Source organism: Aedes albopictus, chromosome 2 (genome assembly GCF_035046485.1).
Source record: "Aedes albopictus strain Foshan chromosome 2, AalbF5, whole genome shotgun sequence".
Classification (NCBI taxonomy): domain Eukaryota; kingdom Metazoa; phylum Arthropoda; class Insecta; order Diptera; family Culicidae; genus Aedes; species Aedes albopictus.
The window spans coordinates 477443879-477460719 of NC_085137.1; the positions used below are offsets into that span (position 1 = coordinate 477443879).

Here is a 16841-nt window from a genome sequence, read left to right on the forward strand (position 1 = left end):
TCCGAGCCCGCGGTTGGAAAGGGGTCCCCGGCAAGGGTCGGGGTAGGTGAGATCCTGCTGTCTGCAACCTATGGGTGCATCTGATAGGGCCTGAAGGGTAGTGATACCCTTCCTTTGCGGGCAGGTCAGATCGGGTTGCACGTGGGCATCAGTTCTTGATGTCCGCTCAGCAGTAGGGCGCGGGCGGGGTTGACCCTGCCCGCCTTCCGAGGACAAAGGGAGTGGCGAGGACCACTCGGGAAACTGGCTAAGCGCCAGCATGCTACCGTGATGGACTCTCCAGAGCGAGTCATCGATGTTCGTTGCTGCTAGGCTACGCAGCTAACCTTGAGGGTACGATGTGCACTAGCCCCTCTCTGAAGCAATACCTTCTTGGTGGTTCCGGAGAGACGTAGGGTTTGGCGACCATAGAAATGGTTTAGTGGGTACGAGGAGAGAGTAGTCCCGGCTTTTACTTTTGTTGTAGAAGACGGCCTCAGACCTACACTACCCTAACCTTCTGTTAGGGTGTATGTTGAGCAGATTATCCCCCTATGGTTTAGAACGAAAAAAAAAACTGGAGCCTCTCAAGTTAATGTGTGAGCTGCCCCAGATGATATGGTGAGCATTAGCATCACTGCCAACAATTAGCGGAATGTCTTTCGAAGTGCAGTATAACTTGTTTGAAAGCTGTTTGAAGGCTCAAGTTTGAGATGAAAGAAGGGCAGCTGATTGTCTCGGAGAAACACAAGGTCTACCGCACCATTGCTCCGGTTTGCGCAATAGAGGCAAAATACTGTGAAGGGCGCCCTGATACTCCACAAGCTCCGTTAGGGATTAGGTTTTTATTAGACCCCCTAGCCATTCATTCCTAAGCACGGTAAGCATATAGCCGTATCACACCTTGAATTAGGGGTCACCGATAAGTAGAATCTTACCACCGGAACAGTTGGTCCGAAGTGTTGTTCTTAGCCGATTGAGACAACCGCTAGCGAAACCATACAGCTATCTAGGCTGATCGGGTAAAAAAGACATGTTTTTATGACGTTGGCATCAAAAACTGGCAGCAGATTATACTTCCGCTTTTTATCTCCACACTGTAACCAGCTAGTGCAGATTTCGATCAGATGAACTCTGCACTCCATCAAACTACCTTCCATAATCATTATTTGCAGACAACGGTAATAAACAGCTTTCTGGTTTCTGCTGCCTAGAAATCCAAGTGTGTTATTCCTTGTCCACAGGCTTCCGCCGTTGCATTTTATGCAAATGCAGTTCAATCGTTTCCTTGCCAGAGAGCGATTAATTCCCCATTTAGCGTAAGCAACCTATGCCCAGTAAACGATGACGACCGTTTCGATTGACCCGCCGTGAGTGTTTGCTGGGCCGCACGTCGTCGTTTTGCATTCGAAATTATGCGCCCGAAAATGAGCGTGGAATTAATTTCAAATTCGACATCCGTGTGCACACAATTAGCACCACTTGACGCCACGTTCAGTGCGGCTGGTTCATTTCGACCGTTCGTATCGCGGTGGTGCCCTGCTGATTCGTGAGCTCATCAAACAATTGCCTTTCCGAAGAAAATAATGCTGGAGCAAATTTTCACCAGCGATGACGCCGTGCGGGATCCGGCCAAGAGCGCTCACTCGCCGATACGGAACTTCTTCCGGGGCAAAACCGTGTTCCTCACCGGGGGCACCGGGTTTCTCGGGAAACTGTTCATCGAAAAGCTGCTACAGTGTGAAGTGCGTGAAATTGTGCTGCTGATTCGGAGTAAGCGAGGCCGAACACCGCGGGAACGGCTGCAACGGCAACTGGAACGAGAACCAGTAAGTGTGATCACAGTAGGGAGAACCACTAAGGGTGTACGGTATGGGAGTGTTTCGAAGCAGTAGATACGAAACGAACTCAGATGCGATACTTTTCATGTTGTTGTCAAATAAGCGCATAAAATTCGACATTGTTTTTTTCGATATACAACGAACTTTTTGTCTATTTTCCTTGGATTCTTCATTAAAATAGCCATTATGTACTTTACAAGTAGAGACGAACCAGCCAAGGGCTGAAGGTCTCTCAAATAAAGACAAATCAATCAATCAATACTTTACAAGTTGGAACTTTGATTAGGCATTTTTATAATTTTTTGTCAGCCCTTTCAACAGCTTTTGACAAACAAAATTTAAAAAAAGGGGTTCAATAATATGGTACCGTAATCCGGGTTAACATTGATTAAAATTTTTGATCTTTCTTGAATAATTCTCTTGTTAAAGCAAATGTTATATGTTTTAAATTAAAAAAAAAAGTACTGGCCCTCTGAGTATGCATTAAGCCACTCGAAAAAGTATTGCGAAACATTAAAACATGTTAAAATAGGCTTTTTATTCTAATTTTTGATTTTATTGATTTGGGGTAACATTGGTCAAGTCAGTGAACAATTTTTGTTTATGTAGAAAATACCCTTACTTACTAAATTTGGGGTCCCTGATTTCATATATGTTGTTCAAATTCTTAAAAGTAATGTACTTTTTGAGTTATTTAAAGATTAACCCGTTAACGCCCAAGGTGTCTCGCAATTTAAAACTTTAAATAAATTGTTAGCAATGATCAAGTTCCATTAAAATGAGCATAATTTGACGAAAAAATTGGTTTATGGTGTAGTCCAAAAAAAATCTACATTGTAGGTCCTCAATATCTGATAATTTTCTCAAGTTATACTTCAGCACAACTTCTACGCTATCGTTCTGTTCCGTTTAAATACAATACAGCTTCTCACAACTGAGAGAGATGATAACCACCCAAAAAGAATAGACTTAACCACCCAAAAAGAAAATGACTTATAAATTGGGGCAGAAATCTACCCAGAAAAACGCCTAAAAGTATGCATGGCCCTTGTAATTTAATTTCATTAGTTTTAACTTAATTGTTCAACATTTCTCAAATTTAAATTTCAAAAACAAAACAAATAAAGAGTGCTCACTATGCATAGCATAAATAAACGTTAAAATTCTGTAGAAGTTAGGTTTTACACAGATAATGATTTCTGATAAAGTAAATGAAATTTTTCAATCTGTACCACACAAACTCTCTTTACGTACTCACCATGCGTAAAATTTTAAGAAATATTGCATGTTTTAAAATGAAAATCGGGTTAATTACTATTCCTTTTACAGTACTACACAGTACTATACAGTACTACAGTACAGTACTGTTCCTTTTAAACATTACCATTCGTAGCACCTTCTTCCAGCACAGCCTTCCGTATCGTTACACTGGTAGATCACCACAACCAAGCATGGGAAAACTCATTCGCTCACCCGAATGCCGGCGATGCAAAATAGCAAAAAGAACGCCAACAACCCAATACTGAGTGAGAGCGCGGCGCATTTAGAACGAACGCAACACGAACGGCTCCCAACCGACGCCACCGAAGCGAATCAGGAGATAAACAAATAGAGAGCGAAATGAATCAGCTTGCATCGGTGTATACGAAAACAACGTTCGCTCTCTCAACTACCGAGTGGCATTCAGCTGATTGAATCAAAACGCACTCACTGATTCAATTCCCAGTACTGAATGCTTCCACTGAACGCTAAATGAACGTTCCAACGTGAATGCTCTCGCACCCGACTCTGAACGCAAACATTCGTTCAATCTTGGTTCGTTCGCCTTCGGCACTCAGATTCGGTAGCGATTCATTCGGCCGTCGTTGCTTGCGTCGCCCGGTGCTCGGCGATTAGAAAGAATGCGCAATGACAGTGGAAACATTTTGCTTGGCTGGGGGAGAAGCACACTCGCATCAGATTGTGCGTGGATGTGAGTGAGGGATACGCAATAAATGAATGATTTTTTCCCATACCTGACCACAACAAACGGAATCTCAAATCGACCACGTTCTGATTGATGGACGGCACTTTTCCGACATTATCGACGTCAGGACCTATCGTGGCGCTAGTATCGACTCTGATCACTACCTGGTGATGGTTAAACTGCGCCCAAAACTCTCCGTTATTAACAATGTACAGTACCGGCGGCCGCCTCGGTACGATCAAGAGCGACTGAAGCAATCGGATGTCGCCACTGCATACGCGGAGAATCTCGAGGAGAATCTAGAGGACTGCTGGAGTACAGTCAAAGCAGCCATCAACAATGCATCCGAGAGCACTAGGGCCTGTCCATAAATTACGTAGACTCTTAGGGGGGAACGGGGGGGTATGACCAAAGTCTACGCTTCATACAAATTTTGAAAATTTTGTACGAACAAAAGTCTACGAGGGGGGAGGACCCCCCTCGCCGAAAAAAAGTCTACGTATTTTATGGACAGCCCCCTATCGGGTACGTAGAACGGAGTAGACGAAACGAGGAGTGATGAGCGGTTCTGAAGGAGATGGACGCAGTGCGGGCGGTAATGCTGTAGCATGGAACCCGACAGAAATGAAACAAACAGAAGCGGAAGCAGCAGCCCGTCTCTTCCGGGAGAAAAAGCGCCGCCTGGAGGAAGTGGATTGCGAGGAAATGGAACTGATGTGCCGTTCACAAGAAACACGTAAGTTCTACCAGAAACTCAACGCATCCCGCAAAGGCTAGGTGCTGAAATCTGCAGAGATAACGACGGGAACTTCCTGATGGACGAACGTGAGGTAAGCAAGCACCTGAATGGCGAAGAGAATGTAGGCACGGGAGAACAAGGCAGCGGAGGAAATGGCTATATTGGTGCAGAAGAGGACGGGAACGAACCAACTCCCACGCTGAGGGAAGTTAAAGATGCCATCCACCAACTCAAATACAACAAAGCGGCTGGTAAGGACGGTATCGCAGCAGAACTCATCAAGATGGGCCCGGAAAATTTGTCCACTTGTCTGCACCAGGTAGTAGTCAAGATCTGGGAAACCGAACAGCTACCGGAGGAGTGGAAGGAAGGGATAATCTGTCCCATCCACAAGAAAGGCGACAAGTAAATGTGTGGAGACTTTCGAGCGATCACCATTTTGAATGCCGCCTACAAAGTGCTGTCCCATATCATCTTCCGCCGTCTTTTACCTTAAGTAAATGAATTCGTGGGAAGTTACCAAGCCGGTTTCATCGACGGCCGGTTGACAACGGCCCAGATCTTCACCGTACGGCAAATCCTCCAGAAATGCCGTGAATACCAGGTCCCAACGCACCACCTGTTCATACGACAGTATCGACCGCACAGAGCAAAGCAAAGATAACCGTACACATCGTAGTTGCTACTCCGTGATTGACCAGAACAATCGAAGTTGCACAGAGATCCAATGAATGGTACTTGGAACTAGCTACGCACTCTCAATGTGCACGATACGAGAGTTCAATATTTTAAAGTCAACAACGGCGCCGGTCACGTCCTTATGGGAAGGAATGTTAGTTCGACAACCGTTGTTACAACCGTTGTGGATCTTGGAGCCACCTTTGGTAGGTGAAATGATCCACTAGTTATATGAAAATACACGACACGGTCTTCATCCCGATTATGATTTATTTGGTAAGGGTAATGCACATACGGTTCTACCCCATTACCCCGAATGCCACTACCCCGAACGCCATTACCCCGAACGCCACTACCCCGAAAGCCATTACCCCGAATAGGCCATTACCCCGAAAGCCGTTACCCCGAATGGGCCATTACCCCGAACGCCACTACCCCGAATGGGCCACTACCCCGAACGCCATTACCCCGAAAGCATATTTTTAGATGGGTTATTCTATATTTTTATTAATTTATTAACATTACTGACATCTTTAATACCAGAAGATATCATTGTAAAGAATAACCTTAAAACAAAATAATGGAATAATACGTATTAGAGATGATCTTGTATGAAATAGAGCTGTCAGCAAATGTCCTTCAAATACTGGCTATCGATATTGGCTCATTAGGCTGAAAAGACATTTGGCCAAAGTATCACTAATAAGTCTAATGATCATTAGGCGAGATCGAATAATACAAATTGCAAAATAGGCCCGGAAAGAACATTTTATAGTTAGAAAAACAAAAAATCCTTTAAGGAGGAATAGACGATAGAGGACGAGGAATAGAAACTCAATAACAGTGTAACTTAAAAAAAATATCTTAAATGTGAAAAAAATGTGATTGATAGGTTGGCCGTCAATAAGGTCTGCAAGGATATAACTAGAAAGAACAGCATATAAATTAAAGAAGGGCAAATCTCCTATGGGAACATTCATAAACTACGTAGACCGAATTTTGGTCACCTGGGTCCTCTCCCCCTCCTCATCGTAGAATTTTAAAAGACAATTACACCGTCTTCGGCCAGAGGCCGCACAGGCTGTACATTACTAACATTAGACAATGGACAACACGTATAACACTCAGTGTCCCGGTGGAGTACAGTGACCCCATACCAATGAATCACCTTAATTTTTGTACACTATTTATGAATCACCATGTTGATCAAATGGAGTGATCCATAAACTGTGGTCATTTTTGCCGATTCATAAATTTTGGGGTCACTGTATTTTCTGTTTTGACGAAAAGTTTTCCTCGACCGGAGCGGGAATCGAACCCACACTCCGAGGCATGCGAGATACCTAAACGACTAACGCCGCTAACCGCTCGGCCACGAAGTCCACGATTTGTTCATACAAAAATTTGTAAATTTGTATAGAGCCTAGAATTTGGATAGACCCTCTCCTACTTACATAGTTTATGCACGGCCCCTATACTTAAATCTGCAAAGGGCAACATGGCAACCAAACAACTCTGTAACAATATAAGTCGAAAGAACAGCCCAACTTTAAAAGAAGGAAAAACACCAGATGGAATTAATAGAGATATGTTGCCAATCAACCCGGTAACGACGTAACTAGAAAGAACAGCCTATAAATTAAAGAAGGGCAAATCTCATACACAGTAAGCAGCTTTCACTCCCAGTAAACTATATAAGTGCAGCTAGAAGAACAGCCTTTCATGAAAAGAAAAGTTACAGTTTAGTCGCCAGAAAAAAAAATAGTTAATTTGGTCCAACAATGCTGGATCTACCTTGCTAAGTGAACTGAACTGAATATCTAAAATCCAGTCCAGTACTACAATCTTGAAAAAAAATATTCAGAAAACAATTTTAGGGCTTGATGTTCTGGAAACTCAAAAGAAAATCAAAAGAAATCTAGTTGCCAGTTTGGCCGCAAGTCAATTCTGAAAAATTTTACTTGAAAGAACAGCCTATTATTCAAAGAAGAACAAATCCGCTATGGAGTTAGTTATTCGTCTGCAAATAAACTACGTAACACCATAGACTAATTTCAAGACCTCGATGTACCAAAGAAAACCATTAAATTTTCTGTGTCCAGTCCGGTACCCAATAAATATTCATTACCGTGTAATTTTTCCGTGTAAATTGCCTTTTGTGTGAATTATATTTAGCGTGTTACACCGATCTGACAGCTCTGACAGTAAGGTACTAAACATAAATTACGTAAAGTGGGTACCGAGGATTCCTCACAATCTGCGAACTTGACTGCGGAAAAAATCGCGACCATGACACCGCTGGTAACACTCAAACTCGAAAGAGCAGCATCTGATGAAAAAAAGGAAACATTTGTATAAAGAAATTAACAGTTTGGCTACCAAACAACTCTGCAATAGTTCACGGTTGGAAACTGCAAACTCAAAAGAACAGCCTATTTTTAAAAGAAGGCAAATATTGGAAGAAGTGTAGTTTGATAACCAGCACAATCGTTTGCCACCAGTTTACAATCGTGCTTGAGGCCAACCAACTTTTAAAAGAAGGGAAAATGTCAGTTTCAAATACTTGTAGATTTAAAGCCATAGCTATACGTTCAAAAGAGCAGCTAGTTTAAAATATTGAAAATTTGTCTTTACTTGTCTTCTTAATTTCATTGCGTTTGCTGCTTTCGTTTTCACGAACCTTACTTTTGCATGAAGCACAATATACGGAAACCTAAGGGAAACGGAACCTATCTTAAACAATGTGCTCCCATTGTCATGCTATCTACAACGAAATAAATAAGAGCTATTTGATTTGTGTTTTATTTTTATATTTTTTTTACTCGTTACAAAAAGAAAACGGAAAAAATCGATACCTAAATCGTCTGTTTAAGAATAGAATTAACATAGGAACATAGGATGGAGAAGAGTATTCATACCTACACTAGTTACTGATTACCCTTTTCTAACTTATAACCACCTTTCTTCTTCTTTCTTCTTCTTTTTATGGCTCTACGTCCCCACTGGGACTTGGCCTGCCTCGCTTCTACTTAGTGTTCTTTGAGCACTTCCACAGTTATTAATTGAAGGGCTTTCTTTGCCTGCCATTGCATGAATTTGTATATTGTGAGGCAAGTACAATGATACACTATGCCCAGGGAGTCGAGAAAATTTCCCCGACCGGAACGGGAATCGAACCCGCCGTCTCCGGATTGGTGATCCATAGCCTTAACCACTAGGCTAACTGGAGACCTCTTCAACCACCTTTATCAACTTCTAATCGGTCACCACTTTTTTGGTGATCTCCTGAACGATTCGGGGTAATGGCCCTTTCGGGGTAGTGGCTTTCGGGGTGATGGCTTTCGGGGAAATGGCTTTCGGGGTAATGACCCATTCGGGGTAATGGCTTTCGGGGTAGTGGCCTATTCGGGGTAATGGCATTCGGGGTAGTGGCGTTCGGGGTAATGGCGTTCGGGGTAATGGGGTGGAGCCGCACATACGTCTACGATCGTTCTATATTAAACGCGTCACCGCATTGATCGTTCACACAACCGTGAAAATCGACTTTCCCACGAAAGTTATCGCGCGCTTCTGATTTCGCACTCAATATTCGCGTCCCCATCTCCCTACCGAGAAAACCGACCGTCTCACGGAAATAGTCGCGCGTTTCCCACAGTGTTGAACTTAGAGTATACGGAGAATAAACTTTTAAGCTTAGATAGCTGTTTTCGAACTATTTATTTTACTAAGAGTAGTCCCATGTGTTACCTGTGATCGACAGCCGATGAGGTGATTAAGAGAATTATTTTAAATTTGCTCAATGACTGTTGTGAACTTCTAACATTTTTATCGCTTCAATATTAGGCCTGCACCAGAGCTACAAGAAAAAATTTGCAGATATTACAGTCCATGAGTCCTCATGAAAATGCATTAGCAAAATTACCCCAACTTCTTCTAATATGTAAAGAAACAACAAAACTCTGAATGATCTCATCCAGTTCCATGTCGTCGGATGACCGTAACCACTCCTTAACTCCTTCAATTTTCTTCAATACTGTTTGTTACCAAGTGAGCATCCATTTTTATCACTTCACGAGGAAGGCCAATGTGCACCTGCCCCAAACACGCGTTATTTTTCACTTTTTCATTCGAACAATGCAACGCGACCGAGATCCCCATCGCCGGAATTTCAACTTGAGAAATAGTGTGGATAAAGTCTACGCACCAAACAAATTTTCATTTTTTTTGTATGAATAAAAGATTACGATGGGGGAGGGGGAGGTGGGTCTGAGATGACAAAATTTGATCTACGTCAACGTGGTTCATGAACGTAACGTTGAAAATGGTTGAATACTGTTATGTGAAATTTCAAATATCGCGGTTTACGAATGAATACACCATTCTTTGCTAGCTTTACGTAGTCTGAAATACTTCTGGCTGAGGGTATGTGGTATACTGAATTGTTTCGCCAATTACACCTCGAAACGAAACTTCGCGGAGATCCACGGAATTCAACTAGGTAAAATTTATTATTTTAAATTTCGTTTCGTTTTGCAAAATGTAAAAATTTCGCCTCCAAAAAATAGGAAATAAAACGGATTTCCGCGAAATTGCTAATAAATTTCGGAAGCAAATATATGAGGGAGAAAGAAGCAAAGGGATGTAAGTGACAAAACCCCAATTTCGAGTAAATGAGGTTTAACTAACCATTTTCTCCGATTTATTGTACCGTAACCCGGGGTCAAATTGATCACTTTAAAACAACTTTTGTGGACAACATTAGTGAAATTCCAAATATCACCAAAAAAAAAATTTTGTAAAATCAGTACCCAGTGGATCTCCATGGAACCACGTGACAGAATTTTGATCAACAAATTTAAACTTTAAGTTAAATAACTCCAAATATCATTAAATTGGAAATGCCACTTTGGGGCGAAATTGATCAGTATACAATTACGCATCCGTTGGAAAGGAAAATTTCCTTGTCCGCTTAATTTTGCCCTTCTAAAACCGAAAAACGCGTTTAGAATCTTACAACTAGTGAATTTATAACTTTCAATGCAAAATTAAATTTTGAAATTTCCCCTTAAACGCCTACAGGTAGGCAATTTCTTTTGAAATAAGTGATTTCTGTCACAATAAATGACTATTTCAACATAAAATGAACTTTTTTAAACTATTTTATGTTCTTATTAGCTACATAACTTCCCAACCAAGGCTCCACAAAAATGTTAAAACAGAGAATTTACGGGAAGCCCTATTAACAATCGATTGTTTAGTAGCCATGATTTCAGCTAAAAGAGTAATACATTGCAAATTCCTAAAAAAATAAGGCAAAACTAACTTTTTTCTAAACAAAATTAATTCCACGCTCATCTCTAGACATCTACGAACCCGATAACGTTAAAAGTTTAAGATCATTACGACGCTTAAGAGTTCCTAGTATGGAATTACAATGCAGTACCCGAATGATCAATTTCACCCCGCTGATCAATTTGACCCCGGTTTACGGTAATTTATTTCTTAATCGTATTAACAAGCTTAAAATGGTTCATAAAAGCTTGAAATCTTAGAAATTCTTGATATGCGCATCTCTAAATTGACAAAATGGTCATTCCAAATGGGTCACCCATATAGAAATGTCCATCGTTTGAAAATCTTACACATCTAAAGTTACTAAAAATATCTGAATTTCGTTTTGTTTTGTATCGAATCATATAAAAAAATTAATATATCATTTCGTAACGTATCGCTTTGAAAAAATCCCATACCGCAGACTCTTACTTCTGGCTATTTTGTATCCGATGCATAAATTTTCCAGAAACTAGATCCGGTGGTTCCGGGATCCATTTTTCGAATGTAAAGGAAAAACAAAACCATCATATGACATCTCAAAATTCGTGGTTTTTAAAGATACATCAATCTGAGCTATATTTGCGTTATATGAAATACTTCCTCCTGTTGTTTCTTCAGAGACTTTTTAAAGATTCCTCCGGGTGCACCTTTATCGATTCGTTCAGTGATTTCTCAAGGTATTCATTTATGAATTCCTCGCGATATTTCTTCAATGAACTTCTTTTTTGATCTGTATTAACGAGATTTTTAGCCCTAGGCTAGTTCATCTCGGGACCCACGCTTTACTTCCCTTCGGGAGGAAGAATTCACATTTTGTGAGTTTTTCGGGAGTGGGATTCGATCCCAGGTCCTCCACGTGATAGTCATGTGTTCTAACCATCCAACCAGATCTGCTCCCTCCAATGAACTTCTTAGAGGATGTCTCCAGGCATTCCTGATGGGGTTGCTCCAGCATTCCCTCATAGGATTTTGCTAGAAATTCATACTATGATACCTCCCGAACTTCGTCTAGGAAATTCTCTAGAGTTTTCTATTGGGATTCCCTCAGCTGGAATTTCTGGAGGAGTCCTAGGCATGGGCGAAACTACGGATTTTTGCCAGGGGGTGCACCTCAAAAAAATATTCATTAGTACATCCATTCAATATCCATCGCCAGATATCTCACAGCAATGCATTGAAATTCTAGGGGGTGCCTGGCACCCCCGGCACCCCCAGTAGTTTCGCCTATGGTCCTAGGATGTATTCCTGAAAAAATCATAGCAGGAATCGCTTGTAGAATCCCAGCATTAGGCTTGATGAAGGTCAAGAGGAGTTTCTGGATGAGTAATTGTTGGAAAAATCCTAGGATAAATATTCTGGATAAAATACCGAAAAAACTTCTGCAAGAATCTCAGAAAGATTGCCATGAATCATCCCAGCAAGAGTTTTTTAAAGAATTCCAGCACAACTTCTTAGGAGAACCCCTAGAAAAATTCCCAGAGGTATTATAGGAAGAACTTCTGAAAGAACACATCAGGTATTGCTTGAGGAATCCAGCTGGAATTCCTGGAGGGATCCCATGAGAAGTTTAGATGAAATCTCATGGATAAACATTCATGCAGGAAACACCGGATGAACTTCTAGAAGAATCTCGGGAAAAACCTCTGGCAGAATTCTGAATTCTGGAATGTATCATTGTAAAAAATTTAGCAGAAATCATAGGATTCACTGGAGGAAACTACACAGGAATTTGTAGAGAAACTCCATCAGCAATGCTTGGATGAATCCAAAGCAAAAATCATTGAAGAAATACGTGGAGAAATCCCTGTAAGAACAAGTAGAGGTATTCTGAAGGAATCCACAGAAAAGATCCTGAAGGAGGTCACAGGAGAAAGATTTTCAGAAAAACCTCAAGCAAGAGGTCTAGGATAAATTCCCAAAGGAATCATTAAAATAATTCCTGAAGCTACCATAATTAGTATATGTGGAGGAGGAATTGCTGGAAGAGCCACAGGAGTTGTTTGAGGAATCTTTGGAGGAAGGCAAAGAGGAGTTCACGGGGAATTTGTGGAGGATCTACGATTTTCAGGATGAGTTCTCGGAGAAATCCATGGAAGAACAACCAAAGAAATTTCTGCAGAATTCCAGGAAGATTACGTAAAAGGATCCCGGCAAGAAAAAAACAGGAGAAGGCTCTAGTAGAATCTCTGTTTGAAATATCACAGTTAGGATTTCTAGTACTCCAGCAAGCATTGATGGAAAAACCGCGGGAAGAATTGCTTGAGGAATCCCAGCTGGAACTTCTGGAGAAAAGTCACGAGGAGCTTCTGGAATTCTATATTAGAAATTACTGACGGAATCCCTGGAAGAATTCCTAGAAGACTCAACGGAGAAAGAGTGTCCGCAATACTGCAATGAATAATCCCAGAAAAAAATCCTGAAAAATTCCCATGAGAAATCTCTTGAAGAACTCGTGAAGATATTACAGTAAGAATTTCTGGAGGAGTCCTAGGAGGAATTGCTGGTAGAACCACAGTTGCAATGATGGATTCCAGATAGAATTCCTAAATATAAACTCTGAAAATGTTCGAATCACCGGAGAAACTTCTGGAAAAATCCATGAAAGATTGTCTTGAATGGTTATTAAAGGAACTTCTGGAGAAATCATAGAAGGAATTACTGGAAAAATCTCTACAGGAAATATTAGAGAATCACCCATTCAATTTCTTGGATAAATTCCTGGAGGAATACCTACAGTTCTCCGAGAAAAAATCGGTAGAGGTATTCTGGAGGAATCCATGGAAGAGTCCCTGATAAAATCTCAGGTAGCATTTCTGGAGGAATCAGGAAGATTTTCCGAAAATATTGCAGCAAGTAAGTATACCACTGGAAGAATCACAGCAGCAGTTGTTTGAGAAATTTTATTCACTATTCCAGGAGAAAGGCCAATAGGAGCTCCTGGAAGAATCCCATGAGCAGATTCTCGAGGAATCCCTGGACAAAATCTCTAAAAGAATGCCTGGAAGAACCACCGAATAAACTTCTGGAAGAATCCCAGAATAGTCCCACCAGCAATTCCTGGAGGAATCCCCAGAAGAATTCGAGGAATTCCACAAAGAAATACCTAGAGAAACCCCTGGAGGAATCAATAAACGTATTCCTAGAGGATTGTTGAAAGAGTCCCTGAATGAATAGTAGAAGAAAATATTTCGGATAACGCAAAAATAGCTCAGAATGATGAATATTGAAAAATCATGAAATTTTGGAGATATTTCTACAGAAATCTTTGGAAAACAATCAGATAGAATCGTTTGAGCAATTCCTAAATGAATCCTTGATATCAAAACAATTTCGCTGCACACATAAACCTTATAGGTGATCTGCTTCATGATATAATCGTCTTTAAAAAATACACACGTTGCTTTAAATGGAGGAGAACGTGTTTCTGGAGCCAACCTATTGATACCTGAACACTTTGCGGTGGAATAACGTACCATATTTTCCACCATTTGAGAGTCATCAGCTTTCTGTATAAATTTTCTCAAGACACAAACAATCTTGGTGGTTGAAATATGACCACTCTCAAGATACAAACAATATATTAAAATATGTTAAAAATTGTGTATTTTCCAGCCATGCAGCGATAAAATTACGAACAGAACATTGTGGAGCCTCGTAGCCGTGCGGTTAGAGTCACCAAGCTCATAGTCGCACTATGCCATGGGGTGAGGGTTCGATTCCCGAACGATGAAACTATTCGTGACAAATGTTTCTTCTCCGTATCCACCGGTGCATGCTTTGTGTGTCTGTTGTCTAGTGTAAAGTTTCATTCAGTCTGTACAGCCGCTGGCTGAAGACGGTGTCCGTGTCTTTTTGAAACACTTACAGTGTATCAAACAATTGTCCGTACAGCAATTTTTTCGTCAAAATAATTTTTCATTCAAATGTTCATAACTTTTTTATACGTCAATCAAAAACGCTGGAATTTTTACCAATCACAAACCACATATTGATACTCCATTGGTATAATTTTGAGCGAGATTGGATAAGTTTTCTGAATGTTATAGAACTTTTAGTAAAGCTTGATGATTTATTAAACAAAATTTCAATACTCTATATTTCAAAAAAAAAATTGGATGAAATATTTTAAAATTTTTTCGAGGAAACACTAACACATGAACATTCAATACGCAATCTTTTTAGGGTTCATTTGTTCACTACAAAAAATATGAAAAATCTGCTTTTGTAGTTGACGATGTTTATAAATTCGCCATATTTTGCCCATACAAACTGCCAAACGTTTTCCACCAGTAAAAGTGCATCAATTGAACGAATAATGCATAGGACCATAATTAAAAAAAAATAGTTTCGTGGATTTCTTTTGTAATATAGAAGCCACTCTATACTTCGCATACCCTTATGAGCCAGCACAATGAGCCACAGTTCAAGTTGTAATTGCTCTATTTCCTCTCAAACCAGATCTACACTCAATATTCGCGAGATGCAAACTACTACTGGAGTAAGCTACGCATCATGGAGGGAGCTCTGGAGCAGGAAGAATTGGGTCTATCGGAAATGGATATAGACTACCTTCGGACGCACGTCGAAATCGTGATTCACTCGGCCGCAGACGTGCGTTTCGACCTTTCGCTGAAAGCCTCCTTCCGTACGAATGTATTCGGGGCGCAGCAACTGGTTAACATTGCACTCCGCATGCGAAAGTTAGTCTCGTTGCTCTACATATCGACTGCCTACTCGAACTGCATCCAGGAGGTGGTCGAGGAGAAATTCTACGACACCGATGTTGACCCAGAGGAGATGATGCGCGTCATAGAAGCCATCGATGAACAGCAACTGGATACACTCAGCCCGAAAATCATGCAACCGTGGCCAAACACCTACACGTATGCGAAATCCCAGGCGGAGGGCGTATTCCGAAAGTACTGCGACCGGCTGCCCGTTGTTCTGGTTAGACCGTCGATAAGTGAGAACATGTGTTTCTGGTGATTGTTACGACACTGATGACTGTCTTACTTTCAGTAATTTCTACTTTGGAGGATCCGATTGAGGGTTGGACGGACAACATCTACGGGCTGAATGGGGTGGTAACCGGTATCGGAAGTGGCGTCCTGCGCATTCTGCACCTGAATGCCGATTACTGCGTGGATGTAGTACCTGCCGACCTGGCGGTAAATGCATGTCTGGCCGCAATCTGGTATACGGCTAGTCAGCCCTATGATGCAGCGGACGGCAACGAGCGAGTGTTCAACTGCATCAGCCGGACTGATAATCCTTTCACTTACCGGAATGTGCGAGATTTTTGCGAAGAATTTCGAGGGAAGATTCCCGCCCTTCAGACCCTTTGGTTCCCGACAGTTACCTTCATTGAATCTGCCACGCTGCACTGGTTCCTACAGCTGTTCTACCATTTTATCCCGGCTATATTCTTCGACATCTTTGCCAAGATGAGTGGCCGCGAAGCAAAGTAAGATCCATAAACTAGACTTAAAAATCTGGAAATAAACCTCTCCCCGTTTTCAGAATCCTTTTCCTGTACCGGAAAGTGCAACAGTTTGCCGATGCGCTGGAATTTTTCACCACAAACCAGTGGACCTTCAAGAACACCCGGATGCGCAAGGTCTACGAAAGCATGTCGGAGGACGACAAGGAATGTTTCCCGGCAGATATCAAACTCGTCAAATGGGCGGATTTTATGCATATCTACGTTTTGGGGCTGAGGAAGTACATTCTGAAGGAAAACCTCAACAATTTGGAACAGGCATTGAAAAAATTCCGGATACTGAAGTTGGCACATTATACGGTGAAAACGGTGGCATATTTGACGATTACGCTGGTTGCGTTTGTACTTCTCCGGAGCTTTTGGACCAATTTTGTGTCTTACTATTTAAGTGTTTCATAAACTAATATGAATGAATGTTGATAATATGCGGCCCTTCTTTTCATAAACTTTAACAAGTTCTTCTTTTTTTTCTTGTCGTAACGTCCCCACTGAAACAAAGCCTACCTCTCAGCTCGTTCTAACAGTACTTCTACAGTTATTGACTGAGAGCTGCCAATGACCATTTTGCATGTGTATAACGAAGACACTTTCGAATGTACTCTATGCCCAAGAAAGACAAACTAGTTCCTAGACCGACCGGGTATCGAACCCGTTGCTCTCAGTATGGTCATGCAGAATTCATACAGGGGATACTCAAAATAACTGGGACAGGTGAAAAGGTAGTCACTTTTTAAAAAATGTTCAGCTCGCTGTAACTTTTCGAAAAGAGCATCACATATTCTCAATTTTTTTACTGTAACTATT

The 16841-nt window shown here is 41.3% G+C and overlaps 1 protein-coding gene across 1 annotated transcript; it reads left to right on the forward strand.

The window, feature by feature from the left end:
- The first annotated feature begins 1451 nt into the window (after window positions 1-1451).
- LOC109399194 (fatty acyl-CoA reductase wat) lies at window positions 1452-16460 on the forward strand. The gene is made up of 4 exons (XM_019671627.3): window positions 1452-1808; window positions 14996-15500; window positions 15557-16001; window positions 16058-16460. The coding sequence occupies exons 1-4, from the start codon at window positions 1566-1568 to the stop codon at window positions 16434-16436; spliced, it is 1572 nt and encodes a 523-aa protein (XP_019527172.2). The 5' UTR covers window positions 1452-1565; the 3' UTR covers window positions 16437-16460.
- Window positions 16461-16841: the final 381 nt, after the last annotated feature.